The sequence below is a fragment of the Parus major genome, chromosome 13 (assembly GCF_001522545.3).
Source record: "Parus major isolate Abel chromosome 13, Parus_major1.1, whole genome shotgun sequence".
Classification (NCBI taxonomy): domain Eukaryota; kingdom Metazoa; phylum Chordata; class Aves; order Passeriformes; family Paridae; genus Parus; species Parus major.
Window position 1 is genome coordinate 7,934,350 of NC_031782.1, and position 14,083 is coordinate 7,948,432.

The 14,083-nt window shown below is 37.8% G+C and overlaps 1 protein-coding gene across 1 annotated transcript; it reads right to left on the reverse strand.

Moving 5' to 3' along the window:
* Positions 1 to 1,331: 1,331 nt before the first annotated feature.
* On the reverse strand, positions 1,332 to 10,893 carry LOC107210625 (neuropeptide Y receptor type 6-like). The gene is made up of 4 exons (XM_015641615.3): positions 9,746 to 10,893; positions 7,096 to 7,175; positions 4,919 to 4,995; positions 1,332 to 3,921 (listed from the first exon to the last, which is right to left on the reverse strand). The coding sequence occupies exon 4, from the start codon at positions 3,901 to 3,903 to the stop codon at positions 2,785 to 2,787; it is 1,119 nt and encodes a 372-aa protein (XP_015497101.1). The 5' UTR covers positions 3,904 to 3,921; positions 4,919 to 4,995; positions 7,096 to 7,175; positions 9,746 to 10,893; the 3' UTR covers positions 1,332 to 2,784.
* Positions 10,894 to 14,083: the final 3,190 nt, after the last annotated feature.

Consider the following 14,083-nt stretch of genomic DNA (forward strand, 5'->3'; position numbering starts at 1 on the left):
TTGTCAGGAGTAGACAATTGCTATTAAAAAAAGTGATAGCAATCTTTTTTTCCTGTCTATTGCACACAGCCCAAGCACTTCTATGGAGAGAAAGTAGAGAGACCATCCATCAGCATCACACAATCTGGACCAGAATTCATTTCATGGCTGTTTTAAAACCAGTAGAGACGTGATGCTAAAATCACCTCAACTGTAAAAGTATGCACACTTGGGCTTGTCTGTGGGATGGGATGGGAGTCACTTAGGCCAAGTTCACACATGGGAATCTCAGCTGGGCCTGATTCAAACATTAAATATTGTCTGAGACATTTGCCAATGAGAGTAATCTGAACAGCTGTGCAAGTATTAATAAATTAGAAGTGATGAATTAGAGGTGAAATTCTGAATGTCATGTGCTTGTAAAATACTTTAAGCATGTGCCCTGAAGCTGTAAACAGTGTACTTAAATTTGAGGAAGATGATGATAGAGATTTGTGTTCCAAACCCAGGGAAATACAGTAGATAGCCCAGTCTCTAGCAGGTGTGATACCAATATTTGTTAAAATGCTGTTCAGGGAATGACCTTCTGACAGGAATAGGTGGTTTTCAATACAGGTACTGGGACCCCCAAGACAAGTGAAGTTCCTGGATCATATTTGCTCTCAGTCAAGCCAGGTGCAATGAAGACAGTGAATCACTTTGTTACCCAGGAGTCTCAGCAGTGAGAGAAGCAGCTCCATCCCTTCACCAAAGCACAACCAGCACCTCTGACCATGCAGGGTCCCAGTGTCATTGACTGCAAGTTACTGCTTTTAACTTGATTAAATCCCTGTTGTGCTGAACACACAACTGGGTTGAAGTTCACAGAAATAGTTAATACTCTCAACAGTCTGATCATTGGCCTCTATTAGGTATTAATCTGTCTCCTGGCTTCTTTTCTATGATGCACAAGGCAGGTGTTTAAGTTAATGTTTGTGTAATCAATTCCAAATGCATGATATTTGATTTAATTAGGAAAAAAACCCCTAAATTATGCCAAAGCTAATCCATACCTATCACTCACACGCTTGATTACCATGTCACTAATTCTGCCATTCCTGCTCTTGCCATGGAGCTGCCCTTATGACTTCTATGGGTTCAGACACTAAGATTTCACCGAGGTCTTTTATCTCAGTGTGAATCAGGCAGCACTTAACAAACCTGAGTATCTGCATGAGCTGCTGAGGCTCTTCTGACAGAGCTCCTCTGTACAGACAGTCTGAACTATGCTGTAACAAGAGAACTTTTCCTGAACCCTTTAGGAGCTGGATGGCTATGGAAAGAGATGTTCACTCTCCAAGAGAACTTTATAGCCTTAAGGTGAGTTTCATCACAGCTGAGTCATCAAGGAGCTCATTGTAATTTGAATGTGAATTCTTTTTGCTTAAGTGGTGCATTAATAATTTACTAGTTAGAGAATAGTTTACAAGGAACCTTATGTACAAGTGTTTGAATAGGTAGTTTTGAATCTCAGAAGAAAAGAAGGGGCTTTAGCAGTACAAGTAATTAATTATATTTAATTTGAATAAGAGGAAGCAAGGTGAGTTTTTGGACTAAAGTGTTCTAAGTACTGTATTTAAACAGCTCAATATGAACTGATTCTTTGTATTGTCACTATGTCATAGATGAAGAAAAGGTTTGGCTATTTTTTTATGGCCACACTGGAAAGTGGTTTTTAAAATGTTTTAGTTTAAGAAAAGTTGTGTTAGTGTTATCCCTTTAGGCTTCTTTGCACTGTTATAAAAGAAATTATTTTCAAGCACAGAAACTGTGTTTCTATTAACAGAAATGACCACATCTGCTCTAGCAGAGTGTGGCCTCTTGCTAGTGCAGAAATGTGGGGAAAAATATTGCTGAAGTTAAAATGTAAACCTAATTTTCTACTCAAAGAGAAATCTGAGTAAGTAGCTAAAACAAAATTTAGTCTGAATTCATAGCGGGGTTTTTTGATAATGGAGATTCAAAAGGTCTGTTGTAAGGAGCAGTGATGATGGTAAGAGAGAAAGCAATAAACTTTACTGGTGGTTTAGAGAGTGCAATGCTATTAGGAGAAATGCTGAATATATATTTTATCTTGAACAACATCATTCTGAGTGAAACTTGTAGTACATCAAATGGGTCCTGTTTTAGAGTTCATTAAAAAAATAAAAGTCCAACTCTAGCCTTTTCCCTTGTAAAAATACAATTTCTGGGCTGAACAGGTACTGAGCCAAAGCAAACTGCATGAGGGGGCTGAAAGGAAGGTGGTGGAGTCTAAAGATAACTTCAAGGGCCTTCCTTACAGTGTGAGATGCCTCTAAAGTACAGGTTAACCAGTGAGGGTATTGATGCAGTGTTGGAAAATAAAAATCCCAGAAAACAGTGTGTGAAAGGCTGCTGAAGTTAGGAATACCACAATGTCCAGTGTTTACCTGGGGGAAGCCAGGTGTTTAGGAAAGATGTCCCCAACAGTGGCTGAAATGGAAACGTTTTTATTGGAGTTAAGGTAGCATGCAGTGACTTGGAAACTGTGGATTAAAAAAAGGAAGACATTAATACTGTTTATAATTTATTATTATTGATCTTTAGGACTGTTGGAAGTGGTTTATCAGCATTAATACTATCATAAAGTGCCTGTTAAGAGTATGCCTATAGGAGCATAATCCTGGTTTTGCTAAACTAAATGGCAAAGACTTCCTCTAAACTTGGTGGTAACATGACCAAGACCTGCAGAAAAAGGCCATCTTCAACAAAATACAGAATTTTGGAAATTACAGTTAGATTATTTTATATATCCACATGGGGAGTGTTTAACTTCAGAGATCCCTTAGATGCATCCGTTTGCAGGTTTGAAAGGGCGATGTTCTCGTATTCATCTTGTGATGCTGAGCATCTGCAGTGGTGAGCTAATACTACCAAATCCTTCTGAAAGTTCCTGTTCAGAAATCCATAAAAGATGGGATTGATACATGTTGAGATCATGGCCACAAGGTGGCAGATTGTAAATGTCAGGTTATGATTACAGCTCATTAGTGCCTCGTAGTTCCAGTCAAAAACCACATTGAATATATTGAGAGGCAACCAGCAGGCTGCAAAGGTCACAACAATTGATACCAGCATCATATTGATCCTTTTGTTTTCACTCAGCCTGTTCTCATTCTCTCTCATCCTGTCTATTTTACCTCGTCTCCTTCGAAGACATACAAATATCCTGAGATAGCAGATAAAAATAAACCCCAATGGGAAGCAGTACTGGAAAACCAGCAGGCTGGTGGTGAAAATCAGTCTCTCTGTAAGAGATGGCCATGCTTCGATGCAAGCAACCTTGTTCTTGTAGAAATCACTGTGGAACGACAGATGTTTGAAGGGTTCATCTGTTATTTGGTGGAATACTAAAAAAGGAGTGGATATGATGAGGGAAAGCCCCCAGATAAAAAGAATTCCCCAATAAGCATGTGAAATACTGGGCTTCCAGCCACGTGGGTTCACAATTAACTGATATCTCTCGATAGCAATGAGTACAAGTGAGAAAATGGAGACTGTGACAGAGAGACTTTGTATGAAAGAGCCTATTTTACACATTGCTTCCCCAAATATCCAGTGGTCCATTAAGGTATATGCAACTGTGACAGGAATGCACATGATACAGATCAGGACATCTGATAAAGAGAGGTTGGCAATCAAAATGTTGGTGACATTTTGAGCTTCTTTCCGTCTCTTTATTATAATAATTAAGCAAAGATTTCCAACAAGCCCCACTAGTGTAACCAACGTGTAAGCTGTGATAAGCAAGAATTCTGTAAGGGAGGAAAGTTGGCATGTATCAAAGTTCAAGAACTGAGAAAAGCTAATGTTAGAGATAGTTTGATTCAGGATCTCACTGGGATGCTGAGCAGCTTTATCCATCCTGAAGTATCTTCCAACCTACGGACAAAACCTTGTATTATTTAGAAAATACTTTCCATGGAGATTTTCAAGGCAGTGAGTACTGTGGGTCTACCATTGCAGTCAGTGTCCTTACAGTTTTGAGCAAATCTAACATGATTAATTACAGTACTGGAAAAGCACATGGATATTAGTGGGTTTATGTATCTCTGTGGAAGGAGGTTGATGTCACCTTTCTGGGGTTCTGCACTGACACTGCTACAGATCTATAACTGATGTACAAGAAATAGCTGTGATAGCAGCTGACTAAACTTCTACAGCCACTTTCATCCTCTTTTACCAGCTATGGATAAAGTTTGCTTTTCAGAATAAAGTATTCTAAGATCTGTCTCTGCTGAAGATTTACGAAGGTTTAATGGATTCCAGTGAGGATAATCTATTGCTTTTGTATTACCAGAAAAGAAGAAATGGATCCTGACATCACTCTGCTACCTTAGACATCACACTTAGATTTTCTTTAGAACTACAAAGCAATGTGAGTTAATACATTTATCCTCCTGAATTAATCAAAATTATGTGTGCTTGAACTCAAATGGCATTCAAAAACTCTATGAATGATATCTTAAAGGGAGTTTCCTGTTCTACTGATGCACTGAAGATAGTATGTTCTTTTTCCTAAATCTATCCTGAGGAAAATGTAAAAAAAATAAAGTTCACATTGTAGTTATGCAGACAATTATTCCTTTTTCAGTTCTAACTTAAACAGGAGTCAAGCAAAAAACATCTGGTATTTGCACAGTTCCATGGTTTCAAAACTAATGGGAAGAGTTAGGTTCAACAGAATATCTTGATGGGTTTGAATTTATCACTGAGTGCAAAAGTTACTTTTAATTTAAAGGCTCACCAGCTTTCCAGCCAGGTTGTTCCCAGCCTGGGAAAGGGAAAGCTAAGTATGAAAAGAGTTATTTTAAAATTTAAAAATGGGGAATTGATATATGTTCTTCACATATATCTTTCAAAACTCGCTTTAACTCACCTTAATTCCCCTGTGAAATTATTGAAAAACTAGCTGGAAGGAGGTCATTCTTCACCCCTAGTAATGGTGTTGAGAGCCTGTGGAGAAAGGAGAATGAAGAAGCAGTGGGAAGTCAGAGGATACACAAAAGGAAGGAATAGGTGGATGTTTTATTTTTACTAGAAATAATCTGCTTATGTGTAGAAGATTTGTCAGCCCTTCCACAGAAATGATTGCCATTATTTAATCACTAAGGACTAAAAAAAAGTTTGGTGGTCTGTACAAAATTAAACACTAAATCTAAGGTTATCCAGGGGAATTATGATTCTGTAGTTGTTTTCCTACAGACACTCAAAGAGTTCCAGCCAGAGTTATATCCTGGACTGCTTTTTCCTGATGCTTCTGTTTGACATAAGTTTGAGTGCTTCAGATTAGGATTCTAAAAAAATCTCCAAAAACCACTATTCTCACCTTTGGAGCAAATATTACCACTGTCATTCTGATTAAAATGCCCTTTTCAATCAGCATACACATGTTGGAGTGGGAAGTGGCTGTATATATAGGTGACTCTATGCAGCCCTGATGTCCCAAAAATTACTTAAATTGTGGTCAGGGCTAGCATTAAGCCCTGTAGTCTCCCTAAAGAATGTACTGGGCTTGGTTAAAGCTATGTTGGGGAATAATATGGAAAATTCTACAATCCTGCTGCAAAAACTATGGAAGTCTGGTGGCTCTGATAGATGTTGCAGTTCCTTGCAGGTATCCCTACTTCAGTAGGGCAAGACCAAGAGCTGGGTTCTCCGCTGTGTGCCCACCAGCTGCCACAAACTCTTCTGCTCCTGAGTCCAGGAGAGAGGCCTGGGACTCTGACAGTCAGGTCCTGCAGAACACGATGATGTGGCTGGGTAACAGCCCCTTCAGACCATCTGTTTCCTGGAATGCACTGCCACTCACCTTTCCCTGGAGCAGCACTGATTGCCTGGCTGGATTTGTCACACCCAAGGATGCATGTGCTGGAAGGACAGAGGCCCTAAATGGTAGATTTACCACCAAAAGTGGCAGCTGTTTCCCCAATGAGATTTACTGCCACTTCAGACGCGTGAGAATCTAAAGTCTGGCTGCTCTGCCCCAAGGATGATTTTTCTCTGCAGTGCCTGTGGTGTCCACCTGCCTGGCACAAAGACAAATTCTGCTCTTCCCTGCTTTATACATGAGCGGGAGAAGCTGTGGAGACTCAAAAGGCCATGAGGCTGAGCCAAGTTTGTAATATTTTATGCACTATTTGCTAAGCTTGGTTATTTCTCCATGGATGCACAACACAGTTTGATAGCAAATTCTGAATGTCCTCTCCCAAGAATTCAGGATGGTAGGGCTTCTCTGGCATTTTCTGTTTGGGAAAAGTCCCTGTACTTACCTAATCAGTTCACTTGCTACATCAGTTTTGGGCACAGTCTCCATCTACACTGTTCTATTCTCATGAGAATGTGTCATTTATTTTCAGTCTTTAGTTTGTGCTGGGAGTTAGAGTGCAGTCTTTAGTACAAACCATTCTGTGAGGCAATTTAAACACTTCCTTGGCTGTAAAACTATTTTACCTATCTTGGTTAACATCTGGAGTATTCATAGCATTAAAAAAATAAGTTACTCTGATATTTACTGCAGCATGTTGAATTGTATTGTAATACATGCTGGCACTTTTTAATCTAATAAATAAATGTTACTGTAATCAGCATCCTTGGATCACAACTGCAGCTGATACCAGAATTGAAGCGTTTAACAAAAGGAACTAATTACTTCAACCCCTAATCCATGCATTTTGGGAAAAGATTCTCTACTATAGTAAGAGTTCAACACTGTAAGTTATTATAAACCCCTTAGTCTTGTTTAATTCCTCTATCTGCAGAAACGTTACTGAAACATTCATAAGCAAAAGAAAAGTCTAAAATAAAATCAGTTTTAGAAAGGCTTTCTTTACTAAGTATTTTCTTACCTCTGCTAAAGATGAATAGTCTCATCCTGTCAAGGTGACCAGTAAATGTTTCAATTATAAACACTGTTTATTAAGTTCCTAAGTATTGCACAGATAAAATGTGGAGGAAAATTTACATTCACTTTTAAATATAGATTGTAGAGAATAATACTTTAAAAGATATTTCAATAACTTTTGTCACAGTTTTACAGATTTTCTGACTTCTTACCTGATGAAAAATTCAAGTCATATCCACACTGCCTTTAACAATTTTCCTTTTCTCTCAGAGCCAGCAAACACGTCTTCTTTCTGTATAAAAGAATCCAGAGCAAAGCCATGTCTCCTAAAGCGATACTTAAACTCTCCTTTCTTCTCTGAAGCAAACCACAGTCCCCAATTTCCAACAATACTGAATCTGCCAGGCTGTAGGAAGGCTGCTGAGGAATAAAACAAGCTCTGGAATCCAAGAAGAGGCAAACAGCAGTGAGCAGCGAGGAGGAAGGACCAGTAGTCATGGGGATGGATTTTCCTCCACTCTGCTGCTTCCCTCCACCCTATCAAACACCTTATCATGCAATTTCATTTTCAATTATTTAATCTGTTCTGTAGTTCAAATGTTTTCCCTCTGCAGGATTTCATACATAAACATCTGCAGATGGCATATTGCTTACTTGACTGATACAGCAATACAATAAGCTGCTTGGAAAGAGCATGCACATCCTATTAAGTGTATCATTTGCTTTATTGCAATTAAGATAATCAGATTTTCATTATAAATTGATATTTTAGCTTATACTCCTCAGGAAAAAAAACCAATATTCCTGAAAAGCAGGACATGGCACACTGTACTAGCACATAGTGAAAAGGAATTTAATTTCTATTACTGTTATTTCAGTGAGAGTCCATATGTTTTGTAGTCACATGTTTATAAAAATAAGCATTCAGCTTCTTCACTAAATATTTAGAATGAACATTTATGGAGTGGGAAAGGAACTGCTTTTCTTAGGACCTGCAATCTGGTAAGTCACTGTATAAACTCTTGCATTTTTACCCAGGTCCACTTCCAATATCTCAGTCTGTTTTTTTTAAGAAAATGATTTTCAAAAAGCAGTAGGATTTTTGGGATGAGCAATACTGATGATGTACTGAAGTGCAATTCAGAACTAATTACCTAAGAATATTATTGCTTGCCATGCTATAGTATTTGAATAAAATAGGTGCAGGGTGGAGGGAGCCTTTGAGATTAGGCCAGACAAACATCCTGTTTTTCATACATTTGGGTCAATTCATAATGTGTTTGTCCAGACTGTTTTATAACCATCTGTGGTAATCTTAGATTAGGTATTCAAGTGCTTAATTGACTGCTAGGAAAACTGCCTTAACATCTCCCTGTAAAACTTCCTTCTCTTTAGTTTAACCCAGTGCTTTTTATTCTAGGTGTGGTCTGGGAATTCTGATATTTTAACCAAAAATGCTGCAATCAAGCAATGTGAATATAGTTTTTGAAAACATTTCTAGAAATTGCTGGGTTTGATTATGTCAAAATTACTATAAAACAAAGCTTTGCCAAAGTACTTTAGAAATTCTGCTTCTGGTTGTACTGTAACCCCAGGAAGTTAATCAGGACTCAAACATGCAGTGTGATAGATAAGCATCGGAACAAGCCATAAAAATGTATTATCTATTTATGAAGCAAATAAGTCAATAAAATTAAAAGATGTTCTGATTCTATTTATAAATTTCAAAGGTCATGTTGCTTGTTTACACATGCCTCTGTTTCTAATATAATTCTGTATGCAGTCCTTCATTTGTGGAAAAAGTGGAGTCTTTAACATGCAATCCATTGGTTTTACAGTTGTATCAACCTGCTGCCTCATGTGGATTTAATTGTGCTATAACCTGTGAATTAGATCACACCCAGCATCAGAGGCTTGTGGGTGTAGCTACTCCCAGTGTGTTTAATCCTCATGTCAAAGGTATGTATGCTAAGTGGGACCCATGGCTCTGGAGAAGGGATCACAGTATACATTTTCAGCCAAGTGCTGGAGTGTCTGCAAAAAAGGTTAATAGATAGCAGAATTGTATTTACTTTTTATCAATGGTCTTGTAATTTCTAAATTGCTTAGTATTAAGTGATGGGTGAAGTGCCATAATAGATTTTTAAACTTAAAGTTTGTAATAACTTTATCATTGGTAACAACCTGCTGGTGAAACATAACATTTAACTCTTTTGAGTTCATGTTTTGCTCTGGCATTTACGTGATTCCTTGGCCAGCAGGAATCTTTGCTGATGGTTGCTCATGTTGAACTTCTTGTCAACCAACACCCACAAATCTTTCTCCTGGATTATTATTTCCTAATAAATACTGTTCTTTATAGCACTTCAAAGAGACACAGAAAAATAAAAATAACTGGAAATCTCATATGTTAGTGTTAGATGAGCTGGTTAATGAAAGTAAGATAACATGCTGTGATGGAGGAAAAATACACTCCCCTCACATTTTCCTGTTCTTGGAGAGATCAACACCCTAGTAAGGGATTCTCAGTAAACACCTCCCAATGTGTCCAAACTAGCAAAAGCTAAGAATGTACTGGGACTTTTTCTCCATGGATGCACATGTGTAAGTTGAAGCTCCATGACTCAGAGATTTTTTTCCTAAATGGAAATAATTGTCCCCAAAATAATTCATGTTCACTACCTGGAGTTTAGGTTTCACTGCTAAGCTCTAAAGGACACCTTTGCAATATCCTTGATGCCTGATCTCAATTTTGATTCTCAATTAGCTTATGCCTAGAATGAAAAGTCAACTGTTTAAAAATATGATATAACTATAAATGAGTTACTTAAAATAACATTAATTTTTAAAATTGTGTCATACCATGAACTGTTGGCTAATTTCTGGACCTTATTCAGTTGTCATAGAGCTGATATGGAGATGAATACACTCCCTGGCTGGAAGGTTAGCATCTTAATTTTTTGGGTCAGCCGAGTTACTTTTCTCACTGAAAAAGCGATAAGATATGTGAGTAATTGTAATAGGAGTGTGACTGCATAAATTCATATTTTATAATGGATTCCACTTTCCAAACCCTGGTTCAATTCTTTGTATCTTTCTAGAACTTCTCCAACTCGCTTTTACCAAAAGTTGTCTCTGCCAAAAAATGAATTATTTCAATGGCTCACAGATTTTGGGGGAATATGACAATTTGTATCTCTGGTTTGTTTTTTCCCATTCTAGAGTCTTTTTATAACAACACTGTGAGCACCAAACCCTGCTGTTCTCATGGCATGACATCTTTCAGTGTCCTAATTGTAAATTAAGAAATACTTAAATAATCAAAAGGTTTTTCCCATTAATCTCAGTCTGTTCCAATTTTCCAGCATGTGTCAAACTGTAACAAGCATTTTGATTTTCTGGTTTAAAAATATGAATTCTAGATTGCTATTTTCTGTCTAGAAAGTCTCACTTCACACCAGCTCATTTTAAAATTTCTTGAATAGCATGGATGTCTTTCAGCTAATTTCAGACAGGTACTTCCTGAGCTTCACAGCACAGCTCTTCCTGCTGTGTTCAAACAAAGCTTAACATCAGCCATACAAAAGCAGCACAAACCCACCCCACAGAGGTTCTGTGGAATGAGAAAGAGCTGGAGTGTAGGAATAGCTGAGAGGAAAAAAAATAAAAAATAAAAGCAAGTAAATTTTAATTTAATTAGAAAATACATGATGAAAAATTGGCAGGTGAAAAAGCTCAGAGTGAGATTGTTGCTGGCTCTAGGTCTTCCTTTGGCAAAACTTAGGATCCTGGTCTGTCCCAGACTAAGATACAGTGAAAACTCTCCCCTCTCACATCTGTCACAGCATCGCTACATTCTTTGATCCTTCACAAGAATCTTGACTTTTGAGACCATATTTTGCTGCCTTACTTTCATCCTATCACTTCAAATTATGGCCAGCTTTTATATAAAATTTTAGGAAAGAGAAGAGAAGAAATAATGAATTATTAAAGAAGAGTGAAAAGATGAAAGAAGAAAAGAGAAATTGAACTTCAGAGGGAAGAGGAGGGAGGGCAGGTTTTAAGGAAAAATGGTAACTGAAGTCCAAAGAAAAGGATGTAAATTCAATTCTCTGATGACTTTTCACTTCACCATTCACAAAGGTGTGTTTCTTTCTTCAGCAAACTCCCCTTAAAAACAGCTCCAGGAAGATTTTGTTTAATAGATAAACTTTGATACTACTTACTGAAGAAATAGTACCTGTGGGTTATTCTGTTACCTTTTTATCTGCAGGTTATCTTATTTTGCATTAAGCAAATACAAGAGGGGGATAGTGTTTTATTCCCCATGTGAATTTACACAAGGTAGAGATTTTTATCCTGAGGAGTGTTGTGTTCAGACTTTAGGGAGGTAAAGGTCTATCTGGTTGCCTCTCAGTGTTTTTTAATCTTTTTCAACAAAAACCCTCTCCTGATCATACTAATTCATGAAAGTCTCCAAAGTAAGATTGCAGGTTTGATGTTTATGCAGGTGAAAGTGCAAACAGTATAACAGAGTGAAAGAGAAACTTTTGCCAAAAAAGCAAGAGCTCTCTCAAGGACAGCTGTACATCTTTCAGAAGTTTTGGTACCCGTAACTAAAGCAAGATGCCAGGCTGGGAATGCTCATTGTGCTGCTGTATTTTTATACAAAATGCCTCCCTATGAACTGCACAATTACACTCTGCCTGAGGTGTTGATTTGGGTAGGAGTGAACCTTCCAAAAGTCCAATAATATCTCATTGAAATGCTGAAAACAAAAATCTTTGCCTCTCTGTGTATCTCAGAGTGACATGGGAAATTATGTTTGAATTCCTTGTATTCCAAATTGTTCTCACCCATGCACAGTTAGAAAAATCTGGGTGAAATGTATGTGTAACTAAGGTGATATTATTGGTCTTCAATGTGAATGCAGAACTAATTCAGCAAATGATTTGCATGAAGGAATCCTGTAGCTTCAAGATGCTTTCTGTCTGCTGAAAGGTCAAACTAAAGTCTAGAACATTGCACTATACTAAAAATAATACTTAAACTCATTAAAAATTCAAGTAATGTACTTAAAAGAATCAATGCCTGCTGACTGTGGAAGCCACAGATGTAACTAGATTAAAGATGTTGAAACTAGTTAAAGAGATATGACTTTTTTTTTATATGAGGGTTTAGATAAAATATTTATAACTTGGGAACTACTTCTGACTTCATAATGTTTTTCTAGTACCCTTCATGCTCTTTTCCAAAATTTCATTATTCCTTTTCCATCTTGGCAATTTGGATGCATTAAATAGCATGACAAAGTTATGTTTCTTGAATGACAAAAATTGATTTAAAGAATTCCTTAATAATTTATTTTGCAACAGCTTTTACTAAGAGTATTTGGTAACACAGGAAGTTGTGTTGGAAAGATAGTGCTCAGATGTCTCTGGTTTTCAATCTCTTAAACAGCAATGCCCTCCTGTGGACTCTAGGCAGTATGCTTTCTTGTGAATAACTAGAAAAGTGTATGCATGAAAACGATTTGGTTTTCCTTATTCCTAACACACTAATTAAAATGTCCCATGAAGACATTTAATTTAATTGGCATTATTTGGCCATTGCTTCTGGTATGAGAAACACATTTCCTTTAGGTAATGATATAGATGGAGCTCTTTTCTGAAAAAGCACCTAACTTTAGAAACTTCAGCTGCTGATTTTTGTTCATTCTTTAATTCTGTAGGTTGCTATCAGAATTGAAAAAATGTCAAGCTGCAACTGCCTTGTCAGAAAGTGAAAAGCATGTATTTGTTTTGGATTACACTTCCCTAAGAATTTTTATATCCCTAGGATGGTACTATGCATGTACTAGTTTACAGCAAAAAGCAGGTGAAAAATTCTGTGGGGAAGCTGCTGTGGCTGCTGGAGTTTCTGGTTTACATCTCACACACAGTGAGACTCATCTTTGGTTCTGCACTCACACTGGGGCAGCACCTGTGTCTCTCATCAGCTCACACAGCTTGAGGGACAAGCACATTCTGTGAACACAGAAGGACACCTACTTCCTCAGAACGTGTCACAAGTGAGTTGCTGCACAGCTCGGGTGACTGGGTGCCTCAGCAGGCATGAATCTGACAGGAATTAGAGACCCAGCTGGAGTCTCGGAGGCAGCTCGGATGATCTGGGAGGAATGAAGGTGTGTGGGATCTGCAGGAGAAGCTGATGTTTAGCTGTCTGGGAAACCTGCATTCCAGAGCCTGGTGGGATGTATCAGAGTACATGGATGTGTGCAGTGCTCTCAGCTCTGCCAGGGCATGGACTGAACTTGGAACAGGGTTTTGAGCAAAGGTGTGAACAACACGATGTCACTTTGGCAGCTGGGAAAGGTGGGTACATAGAAGGACAGAAGGACACCAGGCCAAGTGCAGTTTGGAATTTTTGCATTTTCAGAGGAGATATTTCCACCTGCAAGACATGGGTATGTGTGTCTAAAAATGTGTGTTTTCCTTTCATTAATCAACCAGTCAAAAGTGTGAAAGAAGAGGAAGAATCTGGGCTACACTTGAATTGAGTCAGCGGCTGATTTTTCCTACTGATTTACTCACATCTTAAAGACCCTCATCTCCTCCTCCTGATGCAAGCTCTGACTTTTTTCTTTGATCTGTTCCTTGGCCTACCTGTCTGTCTTGCTTTCAGGGGGAGAAGTGCACTGTAAACAAGCTTAGTGTTATCTGTTGATGCCATAATTAGCTCCTCTCGATTTTTCATCCCTTTTGCTCCAAATTACTATGGGTCTATAAAACTCTCATGGATTATTGTCTACATGACACATAATTTATCTTGTGAAGGGCCATACAGCTCTTAAAATAACTAGTAGGCAAAATATAGTTTTGTATTTCCTGTAATTTATGTGCAGCTTGCAGACAGCCTCTGGGAAGATTTTTATTTAATACAGTAGGATATATTTGTTTATTTTAAAATCACAAATATTTCAGTGGCATTATGGGATATTCTCTTAAGATAAAATGATGATGTCTGCTCATGCATTTACATAAATGGATCTCAACCTGTGTCAGTTTTCCTTGGGACTGTCAAACATAGGGATTCAATAGGTTACTTTTACTATAGACTTGACTTAACATAAAAAAAACCCAATCTGAGTAAAATCAGATTATTGTACTGCAAGTATCAATGCTACTGGTTAATGATAAT